Source organism: Neolamprologus brichardi, chromosome 23 (genome assembly GCF_056152115.1).
Source record: "Neolamprologus brichardi isolate AB-2024 chromosome 23, ASM5615211v1, whole genome shotgun sequence".
Taxonomy (NCBI): domain Eukaryota; kingdom Metazoa; phylum Chordata; class Actinopteri; order Cichliformes; family Cichlidae; genus Neolamprologus; species Neolamprologus brichardi.
The window spans coordinates 8,637,950-8,658,607 of record NC_142125.1 but is presented as its reverse complement, the minus strand read 5'-3'; the positions used below and the strand labels follow the sequence as shown (position 1 = coordinate 8,658,607).

At 40.9% G+C, this 20,658-nt stretch overlaps 1 protein-coding gene across 1 annotated transcript in view; it reads right to left on the bottom strand.

The window, feature by feature from the left end:
- The window catches only part of scfd2 (sec1 family domain containing 2), a 108,501-nt gene that overhangs the window by 68,816 nt on the left and 19,027 nt on the right, over positions 1 to 20,658 (bottom strand). The window contains exon 4 of the mRNA XM_087836880.1: positions 17,649 to 17,824. Within this exon, the coding sequence (XP_087693006.1) occupies positions 17,649 to 17,824 (176 nt within the window). The remainder of the gene's footprint in view (positions 1 to 17,648; positions 17,825 to 20,658) is intronic.

Sequence of the window (20,658 nt, the reverse complement as noted above, 5' to 3'; positions counted from 1 at the left end):
ACGGACACAATATACATATTCACTTTTCTTTTCACGCATCTCCTTTTCTTTTCTTTTTTAAAATCAAAGAAACATGATTAAAACAGCCCCTCTGAATCCAGGGTCTGTCTCACACATGGATGAGAAGTTGCATAGTTGGTGGGGGCAGAATAGTTGGGGGTTTGAGTATAGTTAACCAGGAGGTTATTTCAAAATAAGAGCTTGGCTTATACTAATATGGAAGGAGTAGGCAAAATTCAAATGTGTAAATTCTTACTTGCTTTTAAGCATGATCCTTCAATATGTTTAAGCTTGATTTGTGATAAGAAAAATACATTTTTAAGTTAATGAGTCTGTTTGTATAAGGGGAGGCTAAAGTTGCTGCCTCTGAGAGATGTTGCACTTCGATTCAGATCCAGGGCTTGAGGAAAATCACAAACATTAGGGGGCACTGCTGCACCATGACAAATCCCATCCATGAATGCACCCTGCATGGACTGAACTGTGTCTGTCTGTTTTCTTTCCCTCCAAAACTCCATTCTGGAAAAGGCTTCAAAAGACAGGAAATGTGCGACAGTTGAAATGAATATTTTTAAACTATATGCTGCATACTGCCGGTCAGAGCTGTGTGACCGTGAATCCTGCATATCTGACCTTAAGTCTGTCCGTGCAGTAACTTCTAAATTCAGCAGCGTGTCATCACTAGCTTTGGCAGAACTCTGTCATCAATTAGTTTGTAGTAACGTTTGAATAAAACATGGAATTCATTATGACTAAACTAAGAGCTGCATCACACACTGGTGTACTATGACGCAGCTAGTGTGCTCTCAGTCTCTCAATGGACGGAGCTAATGTGTGTGTGTTGAGGAACTATATCGTGAGCCGCATATTGGCAGTAGGCAGGGCTTCTTTTCTGACCTCACATTAACACAGAGGTCAGAGGCAACACTGTACTTACTAGAGAGGACTTCAAAATGAGAAAAAAAATGGTTATGCACACATCTGTTTTAAAGCAGTGGGTTTCAAGGCTTGCCAAGGAAATGTGAGTGATGCGTGTGGGTTTTTTTGTGTGTGTGTAAATAAGGTCTACATCATAATCTGGACTGTCTAGCCAACCTGTGCATATCTCAGATAGACACAGACAAACACGCCTACGCGTGGCAGCTCTTCCCTAAACATTTATAGAACACTCATTACTGCAACGGGAAATGGAAAACAACTAATCTCCCTTCATCCCACTGTAAAAGCACTCTCATACACACACCTGGCTGGATGTTGATGTGTACTGGAAGACTTTAACAACAAACAAAACAATCTGGAAAGAATATACAATAAGCATAAATATAGATCCAAAGACAGACAGAGGAAAAGTTTGGAATTATGGGAAGTGACTGAAGAAAGACCTCCTCTAAGAGATGCTATTAGTGAGTGAGCTAGATCCCATGATGCTCTCTGATGATCTATTTGGTGATGAGTCAATTATGATTAACCAGGCCATTTTACTGTATGAGCTGAGGCTAACTTTAGATGTCTGAGTATTTGAGTAAAAATCAGCAGATTGTGAAAGAAGACCTGAATTTCAGAAGTGTGTGCATACAAACACTTCAATTAAAAATTTGAATGACCGCATAATAAAGAGCTACAGGCAGATTCTTCTATCCGTTTTTTATTGGAAAGCCATGGTTCACACATAAAGGAGAAGAGAAAATCGAGTTAGGAAACTGGAGCCACAGTGAGGGCTAGTGATGAAAGGAACTTTCAAAATAAAAGCTGAGAAGAGATAAAATGTTTATTTCGAACTTCCAAAATTTGAAAGCGTTACTGACAAACACATCTTTGCAAGACGTTTTTTTAAACACAGTAACTTGTCTCTCTGTGCTCAGCATGTCAGAGCAGCGGACCCTAAAAAGAAAGCTTTTTCTGTGAGTAACCCAAGTCCTGTGTCCGGGTTGCATTCTGCACACACAACAGTCCTCTGTCACACACACAGACTAGCATGTCACCACTAATACAAGTTTAACTTTGTCTTACTAATGCAAACATACACCAAATTAGAGCAACAGAAGCATTTTGTGCCATGCTTATGTGAAGTGTCACAGGAGAAGCTATACACAACATAACATGCAGGCAAGAGTGTGAGCACAGACATACAGCGATTTGTTTGCAGACTACGTGTCTGCACATTAACACCCATCACCCTCCATGAATTCCATCTGTTATAACACTCTGAGTATCAGAGGGCTTAACAGGATCTCTTTTTGGCAATTCATTTGAGCCTGACCCACATTTCATGAAAAGTGGCAAAGACTGATAGCCACAAACAAGTACAGGGGCTGAAGGAGACAGAAGTTGGGGTCAGGATGGAGACAGGCAGGGTGATGAGTGCATGGCTGACTTCTCTGTATGTATGAATATATGTGTGTGTGTGTGTGTGTTTGTGTGAAAACGAAACAGTCCTGGTCTGCTGACTCTGGTTCAAAACACATTCTGAAATGGAACAATACAAACAAAATCAGCCAGGATTTCTACTGCGCAAACATTCCCAGAGCTTTAAGCTCATGGCTCAGCTAAAAACACTAACAGGAGAAGTACTGAAGCAAGCTTAAACCATTAATACTGGCTAACACCTTTTTCCCGCCAAACCTGGTTTTAGACACAACACATCCTCATCCCCATTATTCTCTCCCCATTCCAAGATTTATGAATCCATCACATAGTGTATCAGGGATTTTTTAAAAACAGGAACAGTCAGTGGCGCAATGAATCTGAGAATTCCCATGTCCTAATACAGACTGCATAGTTAGATATTTGCATTGTTCCAAATAGCATTTTTATTTTACCATTTAAACAGACAAAAATTCTCTAAAGCAATCCTTTGAGGTTCTTTTAGAAGACCTCATTAAGTGTATAAAGAAGTGTATGAATAACTCCACAACTGTGTGAAGCCTGCTGGAAATTAATTGTGTTTGTTGTGATTAATTAATAATATATTCGTATGTAGAAATTATAAATTGAGTAATTTTTAATTGACTTCCAAATGCATATACAAAATGACATGGCAACTATGCTGAGAGAAAATGAATGTACTTTAAAACTAATGAAAATAGAAATTTAATCTACAAAAGAAGTACCAAAGCTCACATTCCAATTAAACCAAACATCAAGTATTATATAAACACATCCTACATTGGCTAGAAACCTGTGAAAAACTGGTTGAAAATTCAGCAAGTTATGATGATTTCTGGATAGATCTCGTACTTCCATAAATATGCAACATAGCACAGAGATGACTTGTACTAATATGATTGGTGTACTGACGCACACGATTCAATTACAAATCACAAATGGTGAAATCACAACTGCCAACACTAACAAGTATTATAGCATTAATCAAGTAACAGCTCCAGAGGATCAAGATGGTGTTGGACAAATGAGTCCAAGTGATTCACTAAACTTGAACACTGAACTCCCCTTCATACATTATACCCAAATCCTTATCATACTCCTCCTAGGGTTCTTATGGCTCTTCTTCACTTCCCAGAATTCTTGGGTCACGTGCTGCGCTCCCCTCACGCATCACACATCCCTCACAACAACTTAAAGACAGCAGCTTGCTGGTGTTTCTCACACATTCTATTTGGGTGGATAATTTCTCAACTAAGGAAAAGGCTTAAAATGTTTTCAGCTGTTTCAAATTCGACTATATCCCTTGCACCTCTTGGGCCCACAATCACTGACCATCTCTTGCCTTTATTCCAAGTTAAAGTTGACAATGTGTCACAGGGTGCACGACGTTTGCCTGACCTCTGTGATAACTGATAACAGTAGATGTCTGGCAGTAAATCCTCAGACACCATTCATCTCTTCATACGCTGTGAAAATAAATGTCTCTCTTTTTCATCCCTTCCCATCATCTCTGTCCTTCCTGAACAGATGGTAAACACATCACTAATGTCTTGTCTGTCTGTTTGTCTATCCTGTGACGCTGCGCAGAGCCTCGCTGTTAAACAAGAACTAAACACATCACACTGGCAAAGAGGTACATCTTCTCCAAACAACACTAAGACTGTGAGAACTATAGTGTCACTTTGTGCTTGATGACTTAAGTACTAAAGTGCACCCAAGTATACCACTCGGCTAATATTATCCAATTTGTACCATAACGACTGTATTCAGTAGTCTGTAGACTCACCACACACTTTTTGATATACTTTGTTAACAAATTTCCACTTCAGGACTTCATAAATCTGTAGATCAAAATATTATAAAGTTTTACTCCATTCTAATAAAATGCTGTTATACTTAGGTGATTATTTGATTTAATCTCCTAAAAAAGTTATGCAACAATTAATAGACTGATAAAAATGTCTGATTAATGAGTATCAAAGCAATTAAAGTTAAACAATTAAACTCACACTTTGCGCCAGTGCTACATGGCACAGTTATCTTTAGACATAAAGGACAAAAGCTGGCTGAAAGAAGACAAATTGTAAAAGCCTAACTGTCCAGAAACCAAACTGTAGTTTGCTGCATTTGTATCCATGTGGTACAAACCTTAACTACTTAGGTCACAACAGTCGAGGGATTTTATTGTTATCATTCAGATGTCTTTAGTCTCACATGATATTGGACAAAAGAGTTAATGTCGATTTCTGTGCCACTGGAGAACAAGAGTAATTATTTTTTTCCTTTTTCTTTATAACACTTGCAAAAAATAATATACTATGTAAATTTAATGTAAATCGGATGATTCTGACACATTAGGTTGACTTCCTGCTCCCCCCAACTAAATGCACTTCTACAGTGATTTAATACTGAAATGATGATCTGGATCTGAAATACATAAAAGTACTGCTTGACTGACCCGAAACTTTGGAGTGCCACCGAGCCATTTTGGTGCTCCAATGTCCATGAGCCATAACAAAAAATAGTCTTTTTTCTCCTCCTTTTGAGTCAGCTTCCATCTAATTGGTTGTTCATTGCAAATGGAAGGTTTAACCAGCAGGTCGGTTGCTTCTATGCTCACAGCCAGAGCTAAATCATACAGATCCAAGAGTAGAAAAAAACCCAGTTTTAAACAGAGCACTAAGAGCTGTCTATAGCCTGAGCCTTGCACTGACAGAGATTACTTGTACTTGTTTCATATGAGCATCGCGATAGCAGTATATGTATGACAGAATATCCACTTTTTTCTGGTATTCATAGTATACAACGGGTAAAATATTTAACATGTCACCAATTTTGTGAGCGCTACTGACATGAACCAGATGTCGGTAACAACCAATCCAGTCCACACATGAAAAGAAATCAAACCACAGATGTCCATAAATTAGGTGTAATAATAACACATGAAGCAAGGGAGGCGCAAAAAGGCATGGAAAGTCATGACGCTCGCTGAAATCCATCAGTGATTAGAAAGAAATCCTGCCACTTAGTGCAAATTAATATCAGCTGGTTGAGTCCCAACTGATGGACTATAAGAAGGTGTCTCATTACCAAGGTGTCACACAAAAAGATGTCATGATGGGTAAAACAAACGAGCTCTCTCAAGACCTTTGCAACTTATTGTTGCAAAACATACTGAGGGCATTGGTTACAGAAGAAACTTTCTAAACTACTAAAGATTCCAGTGAGCATTGTTGGGGTCATAATGTGGAAGTGGAAAGAACATCATTTCACCATAAACATACCATGAATCGACTATGACCAGGTGCTCCCTGCAAAATTTCAGACAGAGGAGTAAAAAGAATTATCAGTCGAGTTGTCCAAGAGTTACAGAAAGACCTGGAAACAGCAGGTGTAATTGTTTTCAAGAAAACTATAAGTAACAGACTCAACCGCCATGGCCTGTATGCACGATTGCCACGCAAGACTCCATTCCTGAAGAAAAAGCATGTTGAAGTGTGTTTAAAGTTTTCCGAACAACATTTCAGCAAGGCAATGATCCCAAACACACAGCCAAGAACCTCTCGATTGGTTTCAGGGAAAGAAAATAAAGATGCTAGGATGGCACAGCCAATCATCTGACCTGAATCCAACTCAAAATCTACTCAGACTAAACTAAACTAAACTAAAGCTCAGAGTAGATAGAAAGGGCCCACAGAACTTGGGTACAGGAGGTGCCTTGAAGCCATGGTTATCATCACCAACAGGCTTTTGTAAGAAGTGTTAAATAAATTTCAGTAAGCGTGTTCATTAAGTTAACTCGCTAACGGAGATTTGCGGTTATGCGGTTATGGCATTAACGTCATTTTAACAAGATTAACGCTGACAGCACTAATATATACTTATACATTTTACCTCCACCTCCATCACTGGTTGAAAAAGAGTACGATACACACACACACACACACACACACACACACACACACACAAAGCATTTTTGTTTTCATAGTTGATGTCAAATTATTTTAAACTCACTGGGATAATATTTTGTCCACCACTACTGACATTAATGGCAGTGGAAAAACTTCTGCAACCAACTTTACTATAATTTAATGGAGTGTCTCTCACAATAGCGTCCAATATGACCAAAGAGCTGAGTCAGAACCTCTCTGGCACAGTCTTAAGACAAACTGAATATGATAAGCTTTATAAATGAGATTTATTGCAGAGCTTCTGTGTTGGAAAAGATTATAGTTCGATAGGTGTATCTAACTGGCAACACAGCCTGGCTTAAGGACTTTGTGTTTTTCTAAACTCAGTCATGTACAAAATTGCTTTATTTCATGAATGCATTATGACATATTTCACCAAATGTGTCTAGCAAAAGTTTTGCCTGCTCAACAAAGTAAGGGGAAAAACAGAGACAGCCAACTGCAGACTGGAGTCATGCAAACTTGCAAAAATAAAAATTGGATTCTGCAGTTTAACCTCTGTACTGTTATGCTTTAGACAGGATGTGGAGAAGTGGTTAGTGCAGTGTGAACGAGGACATCTGAACTTCAGATCCTCACAGCCAGATGTGCAGTATGTGCTTAATGTGTCATTTGACTAAATGCTTTATTTTTTTTCTATGATCGTATCCTCACACTCAGAATCAGCAACTAAAAAGACAGATGCTTTTGACAATTTTAACACCAACATGACCACCTAAACAGAACACAAAATCATCAAATCATAAAAAGGTATGATTTATTATGCCGCACAAGCACAGAACATAAAACTTGTTGCTGTCAGTGGCACCCGTCGTGCAGACATCTCTGCTGTGTTACGACCCACGGTGCTAAAAGCTCAGAGAGATCACAACTGCACACATGAAAGACACGGCATCTTAAATAACTCAGAACAAAAGCAAAACAACAAAACAGTAGGGTGGAGAAGATGGAGCTTATAGCTGGAGATTGTGAGAAGGGGGAATGTATATAAGCAGTCCTCTCCTCCTCCTCGGGCCCCTTCATCCCTCCCCCCGCTCATAATTAGCGGTTCGGCGTCGCTGCTCGTTTTGGGTTACTTTTATTCCTTACCCCATTTCCATGAAAACAGCAGTGGGACAAACAGACCCACATGTGTCTCTAAATGCAGCGAGAACAATAGTAGACAAAAAGTGGGGTGTATGAGTTCACTCCAGATGAAAGCTAGAGTGGGAAAACACAGGAATTAGTGAGGTTTTCGCTCACATGTTTTCAAATTGAGTTCTCGTATTGGATAAAATGCAGCGTGGAGGCCTGGAAGAGCTTAATTTTGGCCTTGGTTGGTATACACCATGACAGTTAGTGGAAACTTTTCAAGAACGCTCTGCAGGCATTGTGAAATGCACTGTTGTCCAATAGCCAACATGTTGTAGTTATTTCTGCAAATTCAATGTATTTATGTAATGTGTAGCTCATTTAAAATACTTATACTTACCTTTGTGTCACTTGTGTCTAGCAGCTATTTGGGCAGTGGTTTCTATTTGTCATAATTCTACTAAACATATCCAGTGTTTTGGCAAATGTTCTAAGGCATTTCAAACTAATTCATTTACAAATATTTCATCAGCGTGTACTTCTTCAAGTTGGCCATTCTGGTTCCAGTGTCTTACAGGCTGTTTCAGCACATGGCTACAGTTCTTTTTACTGCAGAACCAGATATCGTCAGACACATTTGTACGAATGAAGTCCAATTGTATAAAAGATTGAAAAATAAAGGGTTAGAGGTGGAAAAAGATGGACACTTGGATGAAACAGAATATCTAAACTAAGAAAGAGAACACTAATGATATGGAATGAGGGGAAAGGAGGACATTTGACCATCACCAGATTCCACTCCAGCAGAGAGCCTGGGGGGTATTTTCCTATTTTTTGCACCCCTATGTCAATCATGTTACAAGACAAGCAGAGAGATCGTTTCCCTCCACAGATGAGTTTCATTTCTAGCTCATACAAGATCAGTCCAAGAACAACAAAAGGCAACTTTCCTAAACACACACACGCACACACACACAGAAGGGAAGCTGTGCAGCATGCAGTTTTTCATCTCCATAGCGCCTAACAAATGCAAATACCAGCTCAATTTGAAAGCTGAGCTCCAAACCAGACACAGCAAGTGTTGTCACAACCTATAAACACTGAACCATTTAAAGTTGGAGAGGACTGGGTTCTGTACGCTCTGGTTGCTCGAATCAAACTAAATGCCCACTTCTAAAGAACAGGCTCGCACAACACTGAGATGATGCTGGACTTAATCAAATCAACAAATAAAGCCTTCCTCTAGAGTCAGAGGTCTCTGTAACATCACACGGGTCATTTGTGCTCTTATTGCTAACATGACATATCTATTTGACACACTCGTTTCCAAACACAGTCAAACCCTCTCTCGGTTCATAATAAAGACAAGTCTGACCCTGTCACAGATACACATATGAAATGAATCGGTGAACTTCACCTGACCATCCACTCAAACCATTTGGATCCAAACCTTTCAGCTTTGCATTACACATGGAGCAGTGCCTGGGGAGGTATAAGTAATTAATGACAGAGCAGGGATGGCAACAGTCTGTCTCTGATTGACCTGGTTTGACCCTCACCGCTTAGTTGCCATAGTGATTGGTCAGTCTTGTTCCCTATGGGTGACTGGGCAATTCCCTGGGGCCACAAGGTAGTCCACAGAACGGGCATGAGATAACAAAGTGTTGGGGGCAGAGGAAAGAAAATTGTGCAGATTGGCGTCTCAGATGGGTACAATTACACTCTGAAACAAAGAGAGGTTCTAGTCGAGAAGGTGGGCAACATCATTTCAAGGGCCACACTGGCTAAGAAAAAGTGAAAGACCACATAATGGAAATGTGAACTGAAACATGACAACCATAATGCTGAGTACTGTTAAGCTACATGAATTTCAATGTATGTTAATTTAGTGCTTTACAATGAACCCGGGTGCCTGTTTCAAAAACCAAAAACTTTAATTTTGAAAATGTTCTTTAGGTCAGGCTGGTTTATTCTTAAATAAAACAATCTGCTTAAAGGCTGAATATAGATTATATATTATAATATAATAGGGCAGCAGCACTATAATAAGTTGGTGAGTTGGTTAGCACATTGCCCTATAAAAAGAAGGTCCTAAATTTGACTCCATCATCTGACGGGGGCCTTTCAGTATGGAGTCTACATCTCCCAGTGTTTGTGTGGGTTCTCTCGGGGTATTCTAGCTTCCTCCCACAGTCCAAAGACACGCACTTAGTTGGATTAGGTTGTCGGTCCCTCTGTGTTAGCTCTATGTCAGATTGGTAAAATGACCTGCATTTGTATAGCGCTTTACTCAGTCCCTAAGGACCCCAAAGCGCTTTACACTACATTCAGTCATTCACCCATTCACACACACATTCACACACTGGCAATGGCAATCTACATTGTAGCCACAGCTGCCCTGGGGCGCACTGACAGAGGCGAGGCTGCCGGACACTGGCGCCACCGGGCCCTCTGACCACCACCAGGCAATCTGTCCAGAGTGTGCAGGTATCAGATTTAATTGTTAAGCTAACTTAAAGTTCATTTTTATGCATTTATTTACAGTTTGTTATTGATAATCCCTTTAATAGAGTGAATGACAACATAGTCTTTCAATCGTGTGATACTATACAACCTGAAACATCCTAAAACTACATCACATTTGTTATTTGACTTAAGTTCTTGTATCTACAGCTGATTTGTGGCTTATTAAGACATTAACATGGTTTGCAACTACAGAGCACATTAATTTGCCTTCATTCCTATTTGCTTGTTTGAAAATTAATGTAGCCAGGGTAACATTAACCCCTGGCTAATATCCTATAATAAAGTCTCAAGATGAGTATTTATGCTGTGGCCATCTTGGTGCATGAAAAACGACGTGATGGGATGATCTACACTCTTTGGTTGATGACTTGTGATTGATGAGTTGTTAGCTAATGATCGTATCCTGGATGATCCTCCATTATGTCTCTAATAATTACTATAATTGTTTGCTATCATACATCCTTTATACTGTCTTAATACAGTCTTTGATTCTAATAAGATATTTATAAGCAATCTCACAAATTTGTGTCATTAAGCCTTTTGGGAGCAACTGGTCACATCTCTTTGCAAATTCATCATAATCTGGCTTAATGTCAATGTTAAAATACACAGCACAGAGCAGGCATGTTTACCCATTACCTGTGATCTGTAACACGTCACTACAGAAGAAGAATGCCAGACACTTAAGTAGATTCAGATTCAGTTATTCACCTTGAGTTTTATTAGTGTCTCTGGCTTTTATTGATTTTGTTTCATGTTGTTTTCTTTTCCTTTTATGATACTGAGGGTGCGATTGAGATGCTACTGTGTAATTTACCCCTGTTTGTCCTGGGCCTTGATTTTTATCACGACCAAAATGGGAAGATTGTGTTTGTTTAATGGCTCACAAGTCAGAGCATTCACCTTTAGTGAACTTATGCACAAGCCTGCATGATTAAAGACAAGCTGAGAATGCAAGAACTAGCAGTAAGGTTTATCGTCTGATTGCTGATATGATTTTTACCATTAACTGACCAATAACAATAAATCTTCAATCTGATGAAACTCTTTCATCTACTTGTAGTTAAACAGTATCCAAAGAGGACAGTCAAAGGTCCTGGAATGTTCTTCTGTCTCTATTTCAAATAAGAGAAATTAACACAAAGACGTATGTCCTGTGGGCTCTGACCTTCCCTGGCCTGTGCTCAGCAGGTAGTGACAAATGACCTGATAGTAAATCTGTCCTGAGGTGGAGCTTTTCTACAGCGAACACAGAGCCTGTTTGTGACAACAGGAAGTTGAGACAATCTCACCAGAATAAGCACATTAAGGGATGCACACGCATGAATGGTTGCACGCACACATAGCTGTGCACACACGCACCTGCTTACGAGAACATCTGGCTATAGTTTCAGATGCACAAAACCATGGGAAACAAAATGGAATACCAACAATGAGCAGTGACACGTAAAGCTGAAGGCAGAGTCTGTGTGCCAGTCTCAGGAATATAAAGGTACGATGCGGTTCGTTGCTCGGATCCATCTGGGACAGTGGGTCATTGTTGGGCCTCTTGCAAACCCCCGCCATCTTCCCTAACGGTCAGCTTTTTCTACGGTCTTCCCTGTTAACAATCCAAGGATGAATGCTGTGTATTGTGGGATTTTTCCCAGTCTGTGGTGTCTTTTTGGAGCATGCTCAAATGAAGTCTGACGCCAGAAGGCCAAGTCAGCAGACCACACTAACCTGATTCACCACGGATGGAGAGTGTTAGTGGAAGCTTTATGAGCGCGCCCCCCCCCCTTACCTTCTGATCATGTTCCCTAGACCACCTCACCTAAACACTGCAAGATGACAGTGCACCTCAGTGCAACAGATTTCGGGAATATCAAAAGTGTGCCTAAGTGGAGAGAGCAGTGCAAATGATCTTCAAGAAAGATCAACGATTTCAGCGCGATGAAAGTTTGGTCTGAGCAAGGGTGAGAAAAACGAGTTTCCTTTGGCAAACGCTGTGAAAAACATTCTGCAGAAACCTCAAAACACACACACTCGTGGTGGGAAAAAAACTCAAGGCCACATGAAAAATCCTCCTGACATGAAGGGCTTTGAGTCTGCAGTTTAACAGGCGCAGTAAACAATAGAAACCAGAACAAAAAATATCCGCAGATGTACATGTGTGACAGTGCAACTCTGCCTCGATACAGAGCGAGGGGCGCTTTAAGTAGAAGAGAAAATGTTCAGTGTATCAAAACCTTATGAGACCGTCGTATTCCCCACCTTTAAATTTTAGAGAGCTGCAGCTTTGTAATTCTACAGCTATTAACATCAAAGCAATAAAATTTCAGTTCAGTGGGCTGAGATATAGATTTAGTAGAAAGACGTAGAGCACTTAAAACGCAGCACATGCAAATGACTATTGAGCTGTGAAGTGAATGCAGCAAGGCCTAATATGAGGCAACTAGATTGAGCCTTCCTGTGTTACTTGATTTTCCAGGGGAGGCACAAACTGAACACAATTATAGCCAGCAGGATGGCGAGGCGATTAAGGATAAGTAATGCAGAAAGCCGGGTGAGTCGAGCACCTATCTGTCTGAAAGAAGAGAGGTAATGATAACAGGAAGTGAGATGAGTTGATTTTGCCCTCTGGCCTACCAACCCATCACCTCTGTTAAAAAGCCCCCCCTCTATAAACAGACCTCTCTCTGCCTATTAAACAGATAGTACATTAAGGCTGAGCTGTGCAGAACAATGTAAACACAGCCGTCTCAGGATACTGGTGCTGGGGAGGGGGGAGGGGGTGTTGGCTTGACATGGGGGCTATTCCTGGGTCTTCCTGGGAGTGATCATCATTGCTCTTCCCCCTTACTATAATCCTTTCCAACTAAACACAGGAAGGAAGAGATAGGTAAATAACTTGATCTTCCGATAAACTAATTTCTTTCCCACTCTACATTTTTATAAAGCTTGTTATGCTTGAAAATACAGAGGCGTGGACTTTAGTGGAGTACAGGAGTTCACATGGGCCATGTGAGCTTATGCTGTAGTGAGCCATATGTTTGCGGAACGCATCACAGAGAAACAGTAATCCTGCTCAAGACATATTTAAAAGGAAGCCTGATGAAGTTAGAGAAAAAAATGGGTAAGGAAACAGAAGCTGAGAGACAAAGAGGCCACTTTGTAGAGAAACAGACAGGAGTTGATCCTGAACCTCCTGTGGTTTCTTCTGTGAGCAAATCTGCATTGCTCCAGGGCTAACAAACTCACAGAGAGGATAATACACGGGCTGGATGAGGGAGAATGTGGTACAGAAAGTGGATGGATGGGGAGACGGTCAGTCCAGGTCAGTACAGATGTGAGGCTGTTAAACAGTAGGGAACTAGAGGAGGTCAATGGTGGACATCTCAGGGCAGCACCCCGAAGTCATTCACACCCCTTTGTTACAATCTGGAGGAAAATAGAGCAAACAGCAGGGACACAGTGGTGACGGAACATAAGGGGGAATGTCTGGGATGTGGGGATAGTCTCCATACCCTGGGGAAAGGCCAATTACAGGCTTAAAGCCTCCTGCCTGTCTCTGGCATGCAGCTCAGATAAGATGAAAGTTACTTGGGACCAATATCAACATTTTTCCCCTCTGTCACCATAGGAAATGATGCAATCCAGATGTTGCATATATAACTGCATGAGCATACGTATTGTGGGTGCACTTTCTTACAGCTTTATATAAAAGGAGATGACATGGGTTTTTATTGTCAAACTACTAACATACTGCAGACCTGCAGGTTTGATTCTCTGCAGATCATTGTACATCCAAGAGTGTCAAGGGATAAAGGTTGAGGGTCACGAGTCTTTAGGGCAGAGCCCACTGACACTGTCCTGGGGGTTATTAATGGAGTGTTAGGGTCACCAGGCTCCACCCTGGCTGTATAATAATTTATAACACAGACGTCACCAAATGCATAAACAAATAATTAAAAAAAAACAATTCTGGACTTATCTTGATGAATTAACCATGCTTCATGGTGAACTGTTGGTTTTCAGTCTGCTTGCAGAATAATTTGTGGACGATTATGAAAGAGGGTCTCACAGGTTGAGCATTTTTAACTAAATAGTTTCTGTGGAAATATTGCACAAAAGCCCCATTTAAACAGATTTTAGGATAAGACTGATTCAACACTCTGTCAGCTCAAAAGACCCAACTAGGGAGCAGCTGCAATCAAAAAGTAAAATTTCATGTAATTTTTCCTGAAATTTGCAGGTCAAACACTGTCTAATCTTGATGACAGAAAAAAATTACACTTCATCCTGGTGGTTAGCACTGTTGCCTCACAGCTAGAAGGTCCTGAGTTCAATTCCACCATCAGGCCGGGGTCTTTCTGTGTGGAGTTTGCATGTTCTCCCCGTGTTTGCGTGGGTTCTCCCCAGGTACTCCGGCTTCCTCCCATAGTCCAAAGACATGCAGTTAGTGGGGTTAGGTTAATTAGAAACACTAAATTGCCCATAGGTGTGAATGTGGGAGTGAATGTGAGTGCGACTGGTTGTCTCCTGTCTATGTGTTAGCCCTGTGACAGACTGGCGACCTGTCCAGGGTGGTACCCTGCCTCTTGCCCTATGACAGCTGGGTTAGGCTCCAGCGCCCACCACGACCGTGAAAAAGGACAAGTGGAAGCGAATGGATGGATGGATTTTTTCCAAATGATTATGATAAAGAAAATGAAGGCTGACATCCCACTGAGGCACATACACTGACACTCACACCTGAGACTGAAGTCAGTATGGTGGGAATGGTGCAACTTGTGAGGGATATCTAGTATTAAGTCGGACCAATTCCGTTCATATTTGTAGTTACTCAGATCCTGCCAACAAAAACCAAAAGATACTTACATTTTATCTGAACTAATGAAATAATAGTTTTGTTTTTTTTTTTCATATCCTGTACATAGAAGAGGTTTTACAATGTTATCTATCTACCATAAAGTAATGTTAAGGGTACAGGTTTTGGATTCATAGCTCAGTTTTAGTCATATAAACACCATTTCAGACTACAACACAAACATGCAGCTAAAGCAGAGACAGCGATAAGAACCAGGCGACCAGTTTGAGTTACCCTTGGGAGATGGGGACATACAGCCGAGTGCAGCTTTCTGTCTGAGCAGCGCTGTGACCAGCAATAACTCTGAGTTTGAATGTTTGCAGAGGCATGCCCTGGTAATCCCAGCAGAGTAAAGCAACAGGCCGGGGTGAAAGAGGTTAGCTCCTCTCTGTTGCACTGCTGTCATCACTTCCAAGTTCAGTGATGTGACAGACTAATCAACAGTAGGCTGGACAGCACGCTGTATAGAGACACTACGCACCTTAATAAAAATCTGTCTTTTAAAATACTGAACTTGCAAAGTCTACTCTCCGTGGGAGGGATGTACAGTAGAAGTGTGCATGTTTAGTTTGGGAAGGCTGAGGTCCAGGCTGGGATGGTGATGGGAAGGTAAAGCAGTGAGTGTTCCTGGAAGTGGTGAAAGAGTGAGTCTGTTGAGTTTTGCCTTAGCTGCCCCACCCCTTCTAGCTTGCCTAGTATTACACATTCTGTGGACTGGAGAGCAACCAAGCCTGTTCAATCTGAACCATTCAGATGAAACCCCAGTCTTATGTCAGACAGCCAGGGCCAAGAAAAGTGAGGGAGGTATAAGAGCAGGCAGGGTGGCGCTGCCAGCCAAGACGATATCTGGCTCACACACACGTAACAACTCTATTAAGGAGGTAATAAATCTGGTGGCAGTATAAATACTAAGTATCACACTAACCACATTTATTTCACAGTCCCACTAACATGCTGACCTCCAAAACCACATCTGTACCCTTTTCTGATTAACCTCCAAGCAGCAAGACCCTCACAAGTACTCAAGCATGACTGGACCAAAACACTATTCTACAGCAGCTCAGGTCACATAGTGGATATTACGCAGCATCTTACACAACGTGTGTTTTTGAACCTTCATTTCACCAGAAATTGATATATTTGAGATATTCGAATCTCTTTTGTGTGCTTCTGTGTTTGTAGCCAACTTTTGGGAAAGGCATGAACTAGACTAGGCCTTGAACTCATTGGTCCTTTGCCTCAGTTCGGTCACTGCCCATCCAAAGCCCCAGTGAACCACAGAGGTGTTGGCCTGAATGAAGTCACACTGTCCACCAGCAATGGAGCGTCCAGCTCTGGTCGGTCATACCCACAGCAGCCCTCACACACTCAGGCAGAGCAAACACATCCAGACTGCCAGGCAGAGCTGAAAGGCATTTCATCCCGCCATTTTATAGAGTAATTAACTTCTCTCTGTCCATGTTGAGCAGAGGGGGGGGGAAAAACGGACTCATATGGAGATTAAATAAACAGAGGGGGCACAGAGGACACACAACTCATTTCCCTTAATTCCTCAATAAAACTCAAGCCAGTTTTGATTGCAAACAACCCTCAAATCGCGCTCAAGGCCTGCTTGTGAGATATGATTCTTGAAGAATGCAATTTTGAACTTGGGGCAAGTGCCACGTATCCTACACTGTTACTAACATAGTCACCATCAGCTTAATGAGACACAGTCACTTTAATGAAGTTAGTTCTCTACAACTAAAACTAAAAAGAAGTGTGGTGAGAAAGTCGTTTAGAATTATCCAGGTATAGCAGTGGATCAAAGTGGGTTCATGAAGTAAATGGATATTGGAACAGTAAGCCCTAAAGTCTTCTTCCTTTATTAAGTAAAACAGGGATGGCCCCAGCTGAGGATGAAGGTTTATGAGGTTGTTTTCAAATTCTAATTTGGCATGGGGCATGGCTAAGAGCTTGTTTTGTTTTTCCGTGCTTTAGTTTAATAAGTTCCTAAATACTCGGCCGTCTTACTGCTTGCTTTACAGCTTCAGGAGTATAGAGCGACTCAATGAAAATACCAAGGTAAGAGAAGCAGGAAATGGCTTTGTATTAGTGAGCTCATAGCTTGGCGCCATTAAGATTGTGTGTTAGAAAGTACAGAACATGTACTAATCACTGCTGTGGAGGTGAATGAGTGATGACTGACTGCGCTCTCATTTTTTGATTTATTCGTTATACTCCGCCTCCTCCCCCCGACTTATCCTGCGACCTTTAAAAGCTCAAAGACACATGTACATGTGCCTGCACCATCCCCCATAAAAGACCTCCTGTAGATTCAAAGGCTCTACACGAAATCGTGGCAATCTAGCGTTTTCTCCGTGTTTACTTGATCGGAATGTTTTCCCTACAAGCAAAACTGACCTTGTTTATGACAGAGAGGAATCTGTTTTTTCCTGTCGCTGTCAGTTTAACACAACATTCTTGCCGCCATCTTGCGAACCACAAACACACACCTACCTCCTGTGCACTGGTAATAACATATTTACTAACAGGAGCAATGTTAATTAAAAATGCCAGAGAATATGCAGTTTTCCAGTTTAGTTAAAACTATCAGTGTCGCTTTATTTCAAGTTATTATCTAACATCGATATGTGTTGTTGAAGTTATTTCAGTCACACTTCTGAAAAGTACTTTCATCTGAAATAGGCTACTTTGTTGCAGTTGAAGAGCTCAAAAATGTGTCAATCTGTCATAGGTGGTATCGCATTTTTAAGATGTTCACGTCCCATTTAAAAAGGAAAACATCAAGTTTTCATCGGCTCTAGCACATATGGATAATAGGGCCGTGTAAGATGAGCGCCCACCTGCAGCAGCAGCCTCTCGAAGGCCAGACAGGAATCCCAGCGAGGCAGGCTTGGGTGTCGGAGAGTCTGGGCCGTGGCCAGGCCCAGCTGGAGTACCCCACAGTGACTCTCTAGCGCCCCTCGACTGCTCCGGAACAGCTGGATGTAGGAGCAAAGCTGTTCGGGGGTCACACGGCCTGAAAGGAGGGAAGATGATACAGTTATCATCTAGCAAGCAATTTGGAGCCGTAAGAAATGAATCAATCAAAATCTGGCAAAGATCGTTGTATACAGTGCAATCAGAAGGTTTACAGACGCCTTGACTTTTCCCTTTACAGCCTTAGGATGAAATTGTTCAAAATTAATTTCATCCAAACATAATAACAAAGTGAAAACAGAATTGTTGAAAGTTTTGCCAATTCATTAAAAAGAAAAATCTGAAATATTACATTGACATAAGTATTCAGAGCGCTTGCTGTATTTAGCTCAGGAGCCTCAGAACATGAAGGGATCAACTTTGATCAAATTCCCTCCTTCCTGATGTTTTAGGTGGAAGGAAGGAGACCTAAACCTGGTGGTTACTCACACTGAGCTACAAAGATTTGGGGTGAAGATGGGAGAAACTTTTGAAAGGTCAACCACCTTTGAAGCACTCAACTTTATGGCAGAGTGGACCCTCTGCTCAGTAAAAGATGCGTCAAAGCTGGATTGTATTTTACAATAAAAAGGAATGAAAGGAATCTCACACTCTAAGCAACAAAACTTTGGAGCCCCGTGGTTATCGATTTTTAGGGCGTAAAAAACCCCCAACATTCCACCATTTATAAATTCTCCTTGTCTTTATCATGAACCTCAAACTGAGACTTTGAATTCTAGCATTAGCCCACTTTCTTCTGGGTCACAACTACTATATACCTTTCTGATGATGATTGATGATGACGACGATGAATTGGAGACACAATTTGTCATAAAATCATCCAAATCATTAAATACTGAGTCGAACTGAAGTTATGTCAACTAATTCCCATGAAAACATGAATGAAAACTTTAAGTTCTAGTTACTTTTTTTTTCATTTAATTACTAAACATTTTACTTTTATTTTAGTCAAAAGATACATACCAAATGTAACTGAAATACTGGAGTACTGATAAGCTTCAATTTTGAAATTCATCAACTTCTAAAAACTTAAGGCAGTTGGTTACCTTAATTTTGTTTAAGTTCTGCAAACTTTTTCGGGTTTGCAAACATATTCTATACATACAGCATTTTAAGAATTATATTAAGGGAAAACGATTAGACTATACAGTCGTCCCTCGCTATAATGCGGTTCACCTCGCCGTTTCGCTGATTTTTTTAATGCAATTTTGTTTCGCGTGCTTTTGTGTGTGTGTGTTCATTGTGTTCTGTGTCCTGATCGGCTGTAGACCATTGTCAATCAATTTCTTCTGTGCCATGTCTCCTGTCCATTACAGAATGCGCTGGCCTTGTCAAATTTACATAAATCTTCGATTGCTAGCACTGTGACTCTGAAGTTGGTTTCATTCTATAATACTGGAGTTATTTTTCTAAGAAGGTTTGAACTTTGAGAGTGTTTAAACAAGAGAGAAAAGTGTGAAAATGTTCATGCCTGTCCAGTGTTGGGAAGGTTACTTTTAAAATGTATTCCATTACAGAATACATGCCCCAAAATGTATTCTGTAACGTATTCCGTTACGTTACTCAATGAGAGTAACGTATTCTGAATACTTTGGATTACTTAATATATTATCATGCTGTTTACAACTACATGAATGTACTATTGCTGTGATTTATTACTGAAGTAATTACTTTAGTACTGAAGGTCCGCGGCTCCGAACCGTAGTAAAGGGACCTCTGGCTAATACGGTGGGTTCTGTGTCGGGCTCGTAGCCGAAAACTAGCTTTAATAGCTTAATAGCTTACTTACAACTGGGCTCGTCAGGCACTCTTCTTGGCTGCAGTGGTTATTATTATATTTACATGCTTCCAGCTCCCGTTTTTGCTCGATGACAGCTCGTACTTTTCCTTTTTCTTCCTCCCTCGCTCACAGACACATAACGGGTATGGCAGTCCATTCTCCCTGCAGCACGGACTACACTGCCTATGATGCTACATTCTTTAGAGCTATACCTGTAGCATTCTGTCTATTAGCTTAGCACAACAACAACAACAGGCGCTCTCTCACCCAGGAAACAGCAGAGAGAGCGTCACCCTGTAACCATGGCAACCGTAACGCTGCCACCTGGAACAACAGAAGGTAGCTGTCAAACAAAACCCAAACAGTCCTGACCCGCTACAATATGAAACAGGAAAGTACCGCCGTGTAATCCATTTATTTCGACAAAGTAACTGTATTCTAAATACCACCTTTTTAAACGGTAACTGTAACGGAATACAGTTACTCATATTTTGCATTTTAAATACGTAACGGCGGTACATGTATTCCGTTACTCCCCAACACTGTGCCTGTCTGAGAAAAGTGTATAAAGTGTATAGTGAGAGGTTTTACAGCCTTAAAACATCTATAACAATTGTAAAAAATAAAGCTGACTACTTTGCAGATTTCGCCTATTGCGGGTTATTTTTAGAACGTAACGATTAACGAGGGAACACTGCACACACATAGAAGGGAAGAGCCAAAAGCAGAAACAACAATAGATAACCTTTTACCAAGCATAACAGCATTAAAAAAAAAAATCATACACTTATCTTGGGGCAGAGGGGAATGACTGAGACTAAAGTCGAGCATAACTTTATCTTAACAGGCAAAAACTCCACAGGGTGAGAGAAAGCAGGCTGCACGGCTTGCATGAGTGTTGCCGTGTGACAGTCACAAAGGAATATTCTCTATATGTGCTTGTTCCTGCATAGAGCTTCTGTGATTGTTGTTAGTCAGTGACTCATAAATGTTGCACTATGTAAGCATGTGTGTAGGTGCTTAAGCATGTCTACATATAGCTGAGGTGCAGCAACACTGACAAGAGGCACTGAACCCGTGTTGAGTATGACTAA